Genomic DNA, 14417 nt, shown 5'->3' with positions numbered 1-14417 from the left:
CAGAAGTCCGATGTATGTCCTCCTTTTCAGGCCTGCTACCTATCTGTGTAACAGTCCTGTAACATCAGACTCACCAGCTGACTCCACAGCCAGTTTTAAGGCTAACCTATAGCATTTCAGTCTGAATAGATAAACATGGTAAGCTGGTGGAAGTTGGTCGGAATATATAGCTGGTGTTATTTTTACACAACTTCCCACCTTGTCTGTGTACACAGCAGACACAGTATCCTCTGCTCTCGCCTACTCCTCCACGCCATGTCCCATTACAGAGGAGCAGCTGATGCAACTTAACAACACAGCACCAGCAGTCACTAAAAATAAAAATTTCTCCATTTTCACTTTTCTTTTCTACAGGTGAAAAGGCAATAGCCTTATGGGAATCTGGAGGTGTTTGGCTGGTATCTGCTCACATGCCTTTATACTGTAAAGATCCTGTCAATATAGAAACTTTAAGCTAAATTAACAATTACTGATGTTCGGAATAAAAGGTTTTAGATGGCCTCTCAAGGAAACATCTTCGTTTCAGACACAGCTGTGCCCTACATGGGTAATGCTGCTCCCACCACAGCTGATTCCAGCCTCCTCAGAGCCTGGCCTTTACCACACAGGTAATGCACACACGTGTGTGGCCACACACCGTGAAGGTCCACACAGCCACACACTCTGGACTCCAGGAAATATCAGTACCTTGCTGTAACTCCTCACAGGCAGCGGTGAATCCTTTTGTTACTGCAAAGAGTTGCAAGGTGCAGGTAGAAACACATACCAAGCTGGCAAAGCCAACGTAGAAAGTGAACAATGTCTGTGAGGCAAGAAGACCCTGTCCTCAGACTGCGTACCTGCTCCGCATCCCCTCTGGCTGCTCTGAACAGCTAACGGGCCATTGCCTGTGACTACCACGTCCCTTCTCCGGTGTTCAGCAGTCAGAAACAGGTCAGGTCCCTCCGGGGGCTCGGGGCTCTGCTCTCCGTCTGCCAGGTGGGACGCTGTGCCTGCCTGAGGCGCAAACCTGCTCCGCGCCGCCCTGGCTCTCACTGGAGCCCACTGGCAGCCTCAGAGCCATCCTTGACCTGCCCTCAGCCTTTCGTGCTTTCTCCAAGCGCTGCCCCGGTGCCACGGCCGGGCCGTGCGGGACCCCGGGCCGGGCTGTCTGGGGGTCCGTGCTCCTCCCGGGCCCCCTCCGGTCTGCGGCGCTGCTGCGTCCCCTGGGTTCCATGCGGCACTGCCGTTCCCACACATTTTCCCACTCTCCCTCCCACAGTACCTTAGAGCCTCTCAGCATAAAGGTGTCTCCTGCCATCTCGCTCTGGGCTGCCCACACCCTCTTTCACCCTCTCCGTGCCTCCAAGCTGGCCCACTGCCTTGTCGTCCCTGGCTTCTGCCTCCTGGCACCCTCAGAAACATGTTGTCCTTCTAAGCTGCACCTGTTTATTCTCTGTCATCTTCCTTAAAGCTTCTGCTGGACCATCAGTCATAATTCAGCCTGACAGGAGAATGGCTTCAGTGTAGCCCTGGCAAAGGCGACTCCTGTGTTCATCCCCTTGCTGAGGTGTTTGGTTTGGCCGGAGCCTGGCGCACCCACCATTAGCCCTCACAAAAGCCTTGACGCTGGCCCAGCACACCAAAGGAGCTGAGGGAGCAGCATCCTGGCAGCCTGGCCCTTGCTACTGGGCTGGCAACCAAAGCTTCTGATCCTGCAGCCAGGGAGAAACCCAGTCCTTTACAGCTGCACAGCTAAAGGGGCCATACACCAGCCTGGTGGGCAGCAGTGCCAGGATGAGGCATCAGGCCCTCAGCAGAACCATCGGTAGGAATCGGATCGGTTCGATGGCAGCCATTCGTGATGGCCACTAAACAAAGCCTGCTGTGGGTGGCTGGAGCTCTCACTGTTTCAATAATAACCCCAGGATAGGAGGGCTTGATAGAATATTTAATATTCAGTATTTATGATTGGCTAACTCTGCTTGCTGTACCATGCTGAACAAACATGCAAACCTATCCAAAATGTAGAACGTAGAGAATACAGACAATATAATGCAAACCCATAATATACCAATTCTTCAGGGACTGCACATTCAAAAGTATGTTTCTGAACTGAGTCAGGATGCCTATTTGAAATGCATTTTCTTGATGACCTCCTGAATCTTCTACTTATCTAGAATATAGCAGTTCATCTGTTCAGCAGAGCTGGTCAATGTGAGTTTGTCACAGCTGTGCTCCATAAACTGTGATGACACTCCACCTGCTCCTGGCTGAAATTGGAGAGATTTCAAAATGGGAATACACTTTTTCTACCCTCACTCAATCTTACATTAAAAATATAAATCATCTTCTCATTCTTTTATTTTTCTTAGTCACTGTAAAACAAGGGGGGGAAGGGAAGGGAAGGGAAGGGAAGGGAAGGGAAGGGAAGGGAAGGGAAGGGAATGGAATCTTAACAGAAAATCAAAACCTAACACGTTTTGGATTTAAGTTTTTCTTATTAAAAATTTAATCATTAAACAACTCAGACTACTATTTCCATTTTCATAAAGTAGAAAGATTTCAATATTAAAGGAATGTGAAAGAAAACTTCCAACTTTAATCTCTCCAGGTTTGTACAGTATAAGAACTGAAAAACGTTGGGACAAAAATCTAACATTACTTCTTTTGGCATGGGAATTAGAAAGGAATATAAGGGTGATATTATTAATTCTTTTTATTTCTAAGGGGCCTAGAAAGCCTACTCAGAACAAGGTTTCCTTTGTACCAAACAGTACAAGAACAGAACAGAAAAGACAGTCTTATACCATACCTATGCAATCCAGTCATCTCTGTCACAGACAGCTATGAAGTAGTACTGACCCAGACTTGTACATCTATAAAAGGCAGTGAAGGTTTGTCTAGAAATACTTACTGAAGTCCTGGAAGCATTAAATATTTCATTAGCATAGTCCTGTGCTTGAACTAATAAACTCTGCCTCTCAGTATTTAGAAGCCACATATCACCTTTAAATTAATTCTAATTCACACATTTAATTTCAAATATGGCTGTGTTAGAAGGCTTTGCTAAAACCAAAAATAGTTTATTGCCAGCTTTCACCTTTATCCTGTTGGCATCTCTGCCAGTGAAAAAGGTGCTCTTGCTGCCACCTTCAGATGAGCCTCCCGCTACTGCGGTTTGTCCGTGACCAAATATCTACATGAGTCTGATGAGGGAATGGTGGGATCAGCTGCAGATGGGAACTGGGGAATATTGAAGCAGAATACAGAAAGCAAATAATATACAGCAAAACATTTAATCTTGTTCCTATGGAAGATTTTTAGCATGTGATCTGAGTAATGCAGACTTTGCATGCAGACTAGTCTGGGACAGATAAAAAAATACCTCTTTCCAGAGTGTGTGGGAAGTTCATACCCACAGGAAGTCAGAAAATGAAATACTTGTGGACAGATTTTAAAGGATCATAAACTTTTATGAGTTATAAAAGCTAAAACTATGCCTTAGCTATTTAGTTTTGCTCAAAACTAAAATCAAAATAAGAATTTGACTTGAGTTATATTATAAGCTAGAATAGATAGTAGAGTTACATTTTGGATCTGGTTATTCAGAGTTCAATGAAAAGACTTGCATTAAACAACATGTGTGATAAAAATTTAAGCTATAAGTGCCTCAAAATGAGTAAGCAAATAGTCATTCTCCAAATCTTAAAGAATTCACACCACATATAAGGGATTCTTACCTTGTAAGACTATCTATAAAGAATTACCAAGGTAGCAGTGAAAGTTACATGTCATATTGAATTCAGAAAATCCATACTGAATACCCATATTGAATTTCAAGAGAAACAGATGACTGAACAAATCCAGTGTGGAAAAATAGGTTTTTTCCACTGTCCTAGCATTTTAAGTCATGCATGTTGGAAAAAATCATTTATTTTACTTTTACATTGTGAAGCTGGTTTTGGTTTTATGTGGTAGTGATAAAGTACATGAGAATAATGTGCATAACTTGAGAAATAAATTGAGCTGTGGAGTGTTGCCTTATCTAATCACAGTCCCGTATATATTTCCCAATGTCTTTGCTTCATAAGAACCTCAGCTACAGTTTTCAGCACTTCTGATACGAAAATCTTTATAGACTGTGATAAACTGCAAAATAAATGTCAGGAAAACAGAGAAAAGATTTTTCCAAATCTTATTATTATATAACATCCACCATCAGGAAAGTGCCATTTTGTGATTTTTAACCTCTAGATAAGGCCTCACTGGAGAATATTGTTACTCTGTGGAAATACTTCCTTAAATGCTACAAAAATATTGTCCTGTAAAGAGTTTAACAGTGATAGATAGACCTCATTTAGGTATGGGAGGCACAGCTGATATCTGATACATACTCTGATCAAAAGTACTCAGTTGCTGTCTGTTCTTGTGTCCTTTCTGACTATTATCTTCAAGGAAATTCAACTATGTCTGTTACATTCTGAGTAAGATGAGGTGACTGTTAACACCTTGTATATAACATCTGTAGCACCCTTTGCACAGTAAGTTGAAAGTCTTGAGTGTCAGGCTTCATTCAAGACACACATGACACCAGCAGACAGGCTTAGACCACCTTTAAACTCTTCCCTCCACATGTATTCATATGTAGCAACATTTTAACAGCAGTACAAAAACGTGCTCTACCCAAGTTTCAGAGTCTATTCTTGTAGCTACCTCTGGCAAACAGAATGGCTGGGGTAGCAATTAATTTCAAACTTGAAGCCAAGAATCTGTTCCTGTATATCTTTGGCATGTCATACTGGAGCTCGGAGTGGGTACAGGCTGCATTCCACATATTCTGATCCTCTTTCAAACTCTTAATACAATAGAGTCTCAAATACATTGTGAGCAGAAGAAAACAACCCCCCCACATTCTATTTTGGTGTGTTGAGCCTAAAGTCTATTGGCTGGGAGCTGTCATCAGACATGACCATATGTTACCCAACGGTATTACAAGTAAATCCTAACTGAGTGCAAATTGTGAAGATTAAAGTCACCTCAGATTTAGCTGTATTATGCTGAGGCAAATGTGTTTCAAAGTCCTGTTTAAAATGCTGGCAATTCTCAGCACAGAAATTAACAGGCTGTCATTACCTTGGATTTTATGAGCTGTGCTAAATGTCTGGAGTTCCTTGTTTGGAGCTCTTAGTCATAGAATGTAGGAAGAGTCCTTTGCAGCTCAGACTGAAAAACACCAAAGACAATGTATTGTCAACAACTTTTGAAAGAATATTAAATATTGATACAGCTAAGTCACTGAAGAATCTCCTCGTATAAGCTCTTCATAAATAATGGTAGAAGAGAGGATGATTGCTGTTATAACAGTGGTTAAAATAAGAGTTGCATTTAAGCAATCTACTTTCAGGATAAGCCAGGACCAGTTTGTAACAGGCAATGCATTACCTTTTGGAAACAATTAACTGCTAGAAAGATCTTCCTTGGTGATTGAAGTCTATTACTGTTTCATAAGAGGCCTGTGAAGTAGTAAGGAGCTGAACTTTATCTATTGGTGCGCTTTGAATGATGCACTCCATTTTAATGAGATTAAAGGTTTAATGCAGATAAAAGATCTGTTCAGTGCACCTGGATTCAACACAGGGATTTCAGTGCGATTCAGAGTCATTGGAGAGCTATGTTCATCTTGATCGATAAGAGCTTCTGACTTCTTTTCTATTCCATACAAAGACAAAATGATCAGGACACATTTCTTGCTGTTTTCAGCACTGATCATGTGCAGCATACCTGCTGAGGAAATCTTTCAGCCAGCTCTAGTGCTGGACATGGCTAAAGTCCTTCTGGACAATTACTGTTATCCTGAAAACCTAGTGGGAATGCAAGAAGCCATTGAACAAGCAATCAAGAGCGGGGAGATCCTGGACATCTCAGATCCAAAAATGCTGGCAAGTGTCTTGACAGCTGGAGTGCAGGGTGCTCTGAATGACCCAAGACTGGTGATTTCCTATGAGCCATTACCACATGCAGCTCCCAAACAAGAAGCTGAGGTTTCCCCTACCCGTGAGCAACTCCTGAGTCTTATTGAGCATGTGGTCATGTATGGCAAGCTGGACGGCAATGTTGGCTACCTGAGGATTGATTATATCATAGGAGAGGACGTTGTGCAGAAAGTTGGAGCTTTTCTGGTGGACAAGGTCTGGAAGACACTGATGGAGACATCTGCCCTGGTGATAGATCTTCGTCACAGCACTGGGGGGCAGATTTCTGGCCTCCCCTTCATCATCTCATACTTGCATGAAGAAGACAAGATGCTGCATGTTGAGACTGTGTACAATCGTCCCTCCAACACCACCACAGAGATATGGACACTTCCAAAGGTGTTGGGAGAGAGGTACAGCAAAGAAAAGGATGTCATTGTTCTGATCAGCCGCCACACCACAGGAGTGGCTGAAGATGTAGCTTACATCCTCAAGCACATGAACAGAGCTATCACTGTTGGAGAGAAGACAGCCGGGGGCTCACTGGACATCCAGAAGGTGCGTATTGGTCCTTCCAATTTCTATATGATGGTTCCTGTGTCACGATCTGTGAGCCCCTTGAGTGGGGGTGGACAGAGCTGGGAAGTGAGTGGGGTGATGCCATGTGTGGCTACTGAGGCAGAGCAAGCCTTGCAGAAATCCTTGGACATCCTGGCAGTGCGCAGAGCAGTGCCTGGCACCATTAGCCACCTCAAAAACATATTAAAGGACTATTACAGCCTAGTGGAGAGAGTGCCTGCGCTACTGCGGCACCTTGCCACCTCTGACTTCTCTTCTGTGCAGTCATCCGAGGACTTGGCCACCAAACTCAATACTGAGTTGCAGACCTTATCTGAAGACCCCCGTCTGATGGTTCAAGTCATGATGCCAGGTGAAGCTGCAGATCTCCCAGCCGAGAAGCCAATTGGAATGGCAGCTGACTTACCTGACAATGAGCAGCTGCTGCATGCCTTGGTGGATACTGTCTTCAAGGTGTCAGTGTTGCCAGGCAATGTTGGTTACATGCGCTTCGATGAGTTTGCAGATGCCTCTGTGCTTGCTAAGCTGGGGCCTTACATTGTACGCAAAGTGTGGGAGCCCCTTCAAAATACAGAGAACTTGATCATGGACCTACGTTACAACCCTGGAGGCCCTTCCTCCTCTGCTGTGCCTGTGCTACTCTCCTATTTCCAAGACCCTGCTGCTGATCCTGTCCATCTCTTCACAACTTATGACAGATGCACCAACCATACGCAGGAGCACAACAGCCAGGCAGAATTGCTGGGCAAGTCCTATGGGGCTAAGCGTGGCGTCTACCTGCTCACCAGCCACCACACTGCTACAGCTGCTGAGGAGTTTGCTTACCTCATGCAGTCCCTAGGCCGTGCCACGCTGATTGGTGAGATCACAGCAGGAAGCCTCTCGCACACCCGTACCTTCCCTCTGCTGCAGCCTGCGCCAGGAATAACCCATGGCCTGACTATCACAGTTCCTGTTATCACTTTCATTGACAACCATGGGGAGAGCTGGATGGGTGGAGGAGTTGTTCCTGATGCCATAGTGTTGGCTGAGGATGCACTGGAAAAGGCCGAAGAAGTGCTAGCCTTCCACAAGAACATGGGAGTACTTCTAGAGGGTACGGGGCAACTCCTAGAGGCTCACTATGCCATCCCAGAAGTGGCTGGTAAGGCCAGTGCTATGCTCAGCACCAAACGGGCCCAGGGAGGTTATCGATCAGCTATAGACTCAGAGACTTTGGCTTCCCAGCTTACCAGTGACTTGCAGGAGGCCTCTGGAGACCATCGGCTTCATTTCTTCCACAGCCATGTGGAACCAACACCAGAAGAGCAGCTTCCCAATGTGATTCCCAGCCCTGAAGAGCTGAGCTACATCATTGAGGCACTCTTCAAAATTGAGGTATTGCCAGGGAACCTAGGTTACCTTCGCTTTGATATGATGGCTGAGGCAGAAACAGTGAAGGCCATTGGGCCACAGCTGTTGCAGATGGTATGGAACAAGCTGGTGGACACGGATGCCATGATTATTGACATGAGGTACAACACAGGTGGCTACTCCACTGCCATCCCAATACTTTGTTCCTACTTCTTTGAGCCTGAGCCTCGGAAACACCTCTACACTGTCTTCGACCGTAGTACCTCCCGCAGCACAGAGGTGTGGACTCTCCCCCAGCTCTCTGGCAAGAGATATGGCTCCCTCAAGGACATCTATATCCTAACAAGCCATATGAGTGGCTCAGCAGCTGAGGCTTTCACTCGCTCTATGAAGGATCTACACCGGGCCACAGTTATTGGTGAGCCCACAGTTGGTGGATCCCTCTCAGTGGGCATTTATCGTGTTGGTAACAGCTCCCTATATGCCTCCATCCCCAGCCAAGTGGTGCTCAGCCCAGTCACTGGAAAAGTATGGAGTGTGTCTGGAGTGGAGCCACACATCACCATCCAGGCCAGTGAAGCCATGTCTGTAGCTCAACACATTGCCAACCTGCGTGCCCAGGTGCCACAAATATTGCAAACTGTAGGCAAGCTTGTGGCAGATAATTATGCCTTTGTGGATATTGGGACTGTTATAGCATCCAACCTCACCAAGAACATCAACAAGGACAATTATAAAAGGATCCATACAGAGGAAGAACTCGCTGGGAAGGTGACTGCCATCTTACAATCTCTTTCTGATGATGAACACCTGAAATTACTTTACATCCCTGAACATGCCAAGGACAGCATCCCAGGGATCATGCCAAAACAGGTACAGTTCTCTCATACTCAGTTACAGAGATGCCAGCTGGAATGGGAGCATTGAGTCAGATACCTTATCTTTTTTCTAGCCCATACCATAAACCCACCCGAATTTACCAGTACCCAGAGGAAAAGCCAGTGCCTGAGTAGGTTTTGTAGGCTGAGCTGTCTCTGGCACTTAGGGTAGTAGCTTGTAGAATTAGATGGGAGTTCTAGATGCATGCATCTTGGGAACAAGCTTCAGGCTGTAAATTTCAGCTGCCATATGCCACAAGCAAAAATGCAGCTCTTTAGGGTTAGAGGAAAGATACCTCTGTGATCCCTCCTCTTCCAATGCTGCAGCTTTTCCAGTTGTAATTAATGCAGAAACCCTCTGGTTTCAAACCCAGGTCGTAATTTGAGGAAGTTTAGTTGGACTAGAGTAAATGCATATAACTCACTAAACATGCAGCCATGTACTCTTTGACGGACTTCTCTATATAAAATTGTAGTAACTGACATCTATTACACCAGAATAATAAGCAACTCCTTCGGTAGTGGCAGTGGAAAGTTGTTCTAATTGTGTCTCATGCTCAGCATCAGACAGTTTCCCAGTGACCTAGAAATTCTTTGGAAGAAGTATCTGGGTGGAAGTTAGGTGACCCCAGGGAGAAATTGGTTTTTAATAATCTACTTTTGCCCTTGCTGTGTGGTTTGCATAACAGTCTGTGCTTTGTTCTGAGCCTGAGTGTTTATACACTGGTCTGCCTTGCCAATCTTTCTTGTTCATTGTTGTGCTGGAGGGAGCTCCCAGGAGCACTTGTTAAAATTCCGTCTTCAAATTAAATAGAGGGTTAGGATAACCTGATCCCTTTCTTGGATGGAGTTAGCTGCTTTCTGGCTACTGCACTAGCATGGCTATCAGAGACGTATTTTCTCCAGGGAATCATAAAATTACTTTTTGAAGAGAATGCATTTGCCTTTGCAATGAACCAGAGTAGACCAAGTGTCAGGTAACTATTAAATGTTTCCTGGGGGAGGAAATCCGTGGACTTCTACACTCTGAAATTTTTGGCATGCATGATTTAAAGTGGCTATGACCTTTGTGGTATTACCACAGATACTAAGGTCAAGGACAAAGTCTAAGCATTGCCAGGGCCAGATTTTTTTTCCAAGTTTGCTAACCAAGAGATGCTGGCCCCATTCTTGCTTTTAAGATTAAATGGAAATAATTAATTAAAGGAGTTTTCTATTCCAGCACTCTCCTTCCTAACTTGGTTGAGTGTAGAAAACTTCACTCTCAAATATTTCAATGCTTTTGACAGAGTTCCCTGCTCAATTATTATCAACATATCAGTAGTGACACATCATAATTTCTCCCCATTCTACAGAATGGAAAAATCTTGCAAATTGGTCACTGTATTCACTGAAGGCTGTTATTGAATACTGTTGGTGGTGTTTTACTTGTTCAGATATTACTTAGTTTATTCAGACCTTGAATATTCAGAACAGGATGTAGTGGACAAGTATCTTATTTGTCACATGACGTAAAATTCTGATCCTGATACAGCTAGTGAAGAAATGCCATTATACTATTCAATGCCTCTGTTTTACCATAGTTCTTCGTCAAGCAAAATGATTGGAAGAGGTCAGGTATACATCCATAAGAAAGAAATCACATCAGTCTGGATGACAATCAGGACAAATGTAAGATTTCTCCAAGGTGAAATAATGTGTAAAGAGCAGAGAATCACGTCTCTTATGAGACTAAAATGGTTTCCAGAGGCATAAGCATTCCCTCATATTGCTGGAGGAAATTGGAAATCAAACAGACAAGAAAGCATTAAGATGTTAACAAAGATGCTGAAGTCACTTAAGTAAAGGATTTCCCTTGAGATGGAGGTAAAAGAAAATTCACCCATTCCACAGAGCCTTGGGCAGCAAGAGTACCTTCATCTCCTGTTTTGCTTTTGCAGCCATAAGAGGGATGATTTCTGTGGAACATTTCAGGTATACCCCAGAGAGCAAATACCTTTAGATTACAGTGAAGCATATATGATGGCACTAACTGCATTTGTAAATTTTTTTAAAAATTAAAAATTTGGCAGCCCAATACATGGACATAGTGTCTCTCTTGATCTGTATCACATTTATTCCTTAAAAACCTAAGAGCTAGTTTTTCTCTTGTGCTACCTATGTTCCAAGCCACCCTCTCCCTTGACAGCAGGATTCTACTGTTAATGACCTTGACAGTGAAGCAGATCCAACACAATTAACTGAAAGTGATGATGAATAACTACAGGAAGGATGGGATGGGACATAGGAGACAGACAAGTGAAATGCGTGCAGACCTTTGCATCTGCTGCACTAGAATAGCTGCTGAAGCATAGTAAAGAGTAGTGAATATGTCTCCTCTAAGCAGCAGCAAGGTCACTTCTAGTCAGAGTTGTCAGCTGCATAAATGCTACTTTCCAAAGTCAGACTTCCCAGAGGCAAATTTTGTATATATTTTTTGTGATCCAGAAAATAACATTTTGCTTATAAGGCAGAGCTCTGTAAACTTGCTGACATGCAGTTCAATAATCCCTGCTTCTTATTCTTCTGTCTCCCTCTCCAGTTACACCTTCCTTTGCATACTGAAACATTTGTGTTTGTGACTGAGTTTCTACCTATGGAAGAACAGCTGCCTGATTTTGGCATAATTGTAAAGCCCATTTCAAGTGATGAGGGGTCTCCCTGAGTGATTCTTTTGGCCTCTTCTTAATCACCAACTACTTTTAATGCAGTCTTTACACCTAAGAGAATTTTTGTCATGATAGTTTACATAAGCAGCTGAAAATGATGATCAGAATAAAAAGCAAAAATTAATCCTTTATAAAAATTGTTCCTGCATTTCAAGTCCTCCTGTTTCCAGATGAATAATATGTATGTATAGAAGAGTGTTGTACTTGCTGAAGGAGGCAATAGTTAGAGATGTTTCACCAGAAAGAAGTACAGTTTGCTTATATCCTTTCATTAATGAGTGAAATCAAAATGCTCAGCCTCCAAGCGTCAAGATAAATAATCAAATTGCTGCATCTATTGCTAAAAGGTGGACAAACAATTGTTATAGGTCCACATGATGTTGATTTATATTGACATAACCACAGTAAAGTCAGTGGAACTATGCAAGTTTATGCAAGAGAAAAGTATCTTGTGTTTAACTCTCATTGGCTCTTCACCTTTTGCAATCTTTGCTTGCTTGTTTCTAGGGTGATAGTAATTCACTGCACAACTCTGGGAGGAAAGTAGCTTGTTTAGGGGAAGTCCTGTAAAAATGTAAATGGGTTCTTCAGAGTTCATAACCTGAGCACAAATTAATAGGGTCAAGCTGTTGCAGTAAATACTCATCATCATCAAACTGGAATGGATAAGGATGAGTATAATTAGTAAGACATGAAATCTTCTGCTACATTTAGTCTAAAGAAAATTCATCTAGAGTATAATATGCACAGACCTGGGCAATGGTTTTCTGGAACGATGTGGCTCAAGTACAGAGGCAGCAGAAAAGAGGAACAGGAGTAAAGAGAAGACTGAATAAAACTAATCTTGAAAAAATTTAAAATATTTGAGTTGTTTATTCCAGAGAGAGGAAAACTGAGAGGAGACATGAAAACGCAGATACATAAGAGACTGTTTCAGATATGAAAAGAATAATCTGTTCCCTTGTCCATAGTAAATAGGTCAAGAAGTAATGCACTTAAAGAGTACAAAGTAGTCAACTTATACTGTTTACACTAGATCTTAGAAACATCTTTCTTATAGAAAGGCTGGTGATGTACTACGGTGGATTGCTTGGAAGTCACCCAGTGAAATGTGTGTTGTTAAGAGCAAATGAGAATGAGCTGTCAGGGCTATAGCTGATCCTGCTCAGTCCTTGAGCTGGGGGCCCTGCTAGGATGGACAGTTCCATTCCAACCTGTGAGCGTACACAAGGAACCCAAATGTTCTAAGAAAAGTGCAACCCTGCCATTCAGCCCTCAAGATCTCATGGTTCTTAAACTTATCTCAGGGTTTGCAGCAGCACAAGGGTATTGCCTGATAATATTTTCACAGCCAGCAGTTGGCAGCACTAGCAACCTTAATGAAAATCAGAGTTACCTTAAAACAGTCAGCACAAAAATAGCTTTGAAGAAACAGCTTCTATCTAAAAACAACTTAACGGAGAGATGAAAGGATAGAAAAGAGGGAAGAGAGGCACATTTGGAAAAGCGGTTTGCTGATGGTTGGGGTTTGCGTCGGTAACAGAATCAGGGATCTAACTCTATACACAAGTCCCAGGGCAGCATTCCACGGTCCTATTTTGTGTCATATCATATGTTATATTTAGGCCACTCACCTGTGGAAGGAGTCTGCAGAACAGGACTGTAGACACAATATAGTTAATGAAAAAACACTTTTCCTTGGCTTAAAGTGGTGCTAGCTTGGAGGTCCTTTAGCCTAGCCTCATTGTTTATAGTGTGCACCTGAGGACTTACATTTAACAACAAGTCATTTGTATGTAAACATTGTCTGACTGAGCAGCAGGATCTTACTTTCAGCTGCATCCTGTCCCAGCTTGTCCTTGGCCAGCAGAGCCCTGCCTTCCAAAGAGAGCACCTGGTTGCTCCCTGAAGCTTGACTTACCTCCTTAGGTACCTGCAGCATGTGGCCCATGTGCCAGTGTCATGAATCTGCAGTTTTGCAGGGCAGTAACTCTCTCATACCAGTCACAGGCTCCTCACCTCTTCTGCTGAAAAATTCAGATGCTTTCCCTGGCACCCCAAAATTACAGTCTGAGTGCTCTTCATGTGATATCCAGTCTTAGAGCTTTTAGAATAGATACATTTTCATAACTTTTCCTGCAGCCAAGAACGGCTTTCATTTAGATCCTTGCACATTTATTTCAGCCCTTGAGACCTGGGGCTTTAAGAGAAACCTGCCCACCTTGAAATTTGTAATGAATTTTCAACAGTTAGCAGTGCTGAAGTCCTCAGGGAACAAAAATAAGATGCATCACAGTAAAAGAATAAGTAGAGAAAAAATTCATCAGGCAGATACTATTCTTAATCAACATGTTTCTAGGTATGCATTTAGCAATTAGCGCTGGAGACAGAGATAAGACATTTGTGTGTTCAATTAAAATATCATTAGTAAGCAGCTGAGAGTAACACATCAGTTTTACTTGCAGATGTTAGTAATGGGTGATGTTTTTATTTTCCTCCTGGGAGGACCAGTATCTCTGAAGTAGATATAAGTTCTGTCAGAACAATCAATGCATGCTGAATATATTTTTCAAAACTGTGATTTGTTAGTCAAAGTACAGTGGACAGATCAAGTAACACTGCTGTCACTGGGAAGTGGAATGGAAATGACAAACTCAGTTCTGCTGGACTGATGTGTTTACAGTCCAGATACAATGGTTATTTTCACAAGGTAAAGTGATAAAGAAGGGTACAGAAAAGAATTTGCTCTTATCGTCAAGCCAACAACTACTGGCCAACAGGGCTTTTAAATTAATGATTGAAATTTTGGTAATTTTGGCATACATCAGGAGCTCAATGATGAAGTGTCATATGGTGGGTAATTTTCCCCTAGGTAACGTCAAGCACAGCTGCATTCACACACCTCGGAAAAAACTCTTTCTGCTGTGGCAGACCTGCTTTCAGCA

The 14417-nt window shown here is 43.1% G+C and overlaps 1 protein-coding gene across 1 annotated transcript in view; it reads left to right on the top strand.

The window, feature by feature from the left end:
- The first annotated feature begins 5603 nt into the window (after nt 1–5603).
- The window catches only part of RBP3 (retinol binding protein 3), an 18872-nt gene continuing 10058 nt past the window's right edge, over nt 5604–14417 (top strand). Inside the window, exon 1 of the mRNA XM_008643766.2 lies at nt 5604–8759. Within this exon, the coding sequence (XP_008641988.2) occupies nt 5712–8759 (3048 nt within the window). The 5' untranslated portion in view covers nt 5604–5711. The remainder of the gene's footprint in view (nt 8760–14417) is intronic.

The sequence above is a fragment of the Corvus brachyrhynchos genome, unplaced genomic scaffold, assembly GCF_000691975.1.
Source record: "Corvus brachyrhynchos isolate BGI_N302 unplaced genomic scaffold, ASM69197v1 scaffold61, whole genome shotgun sequence".
Taxonomy (NCBI): Eukaryota; Metazoa; Chordata; class Aves; order Passeriformes; family Corvidae; genus Corvus; species Corvus brachyrhynchos.
This window is presented reverse-complemented; position numbering and strand designations above follow the sequence as displayed.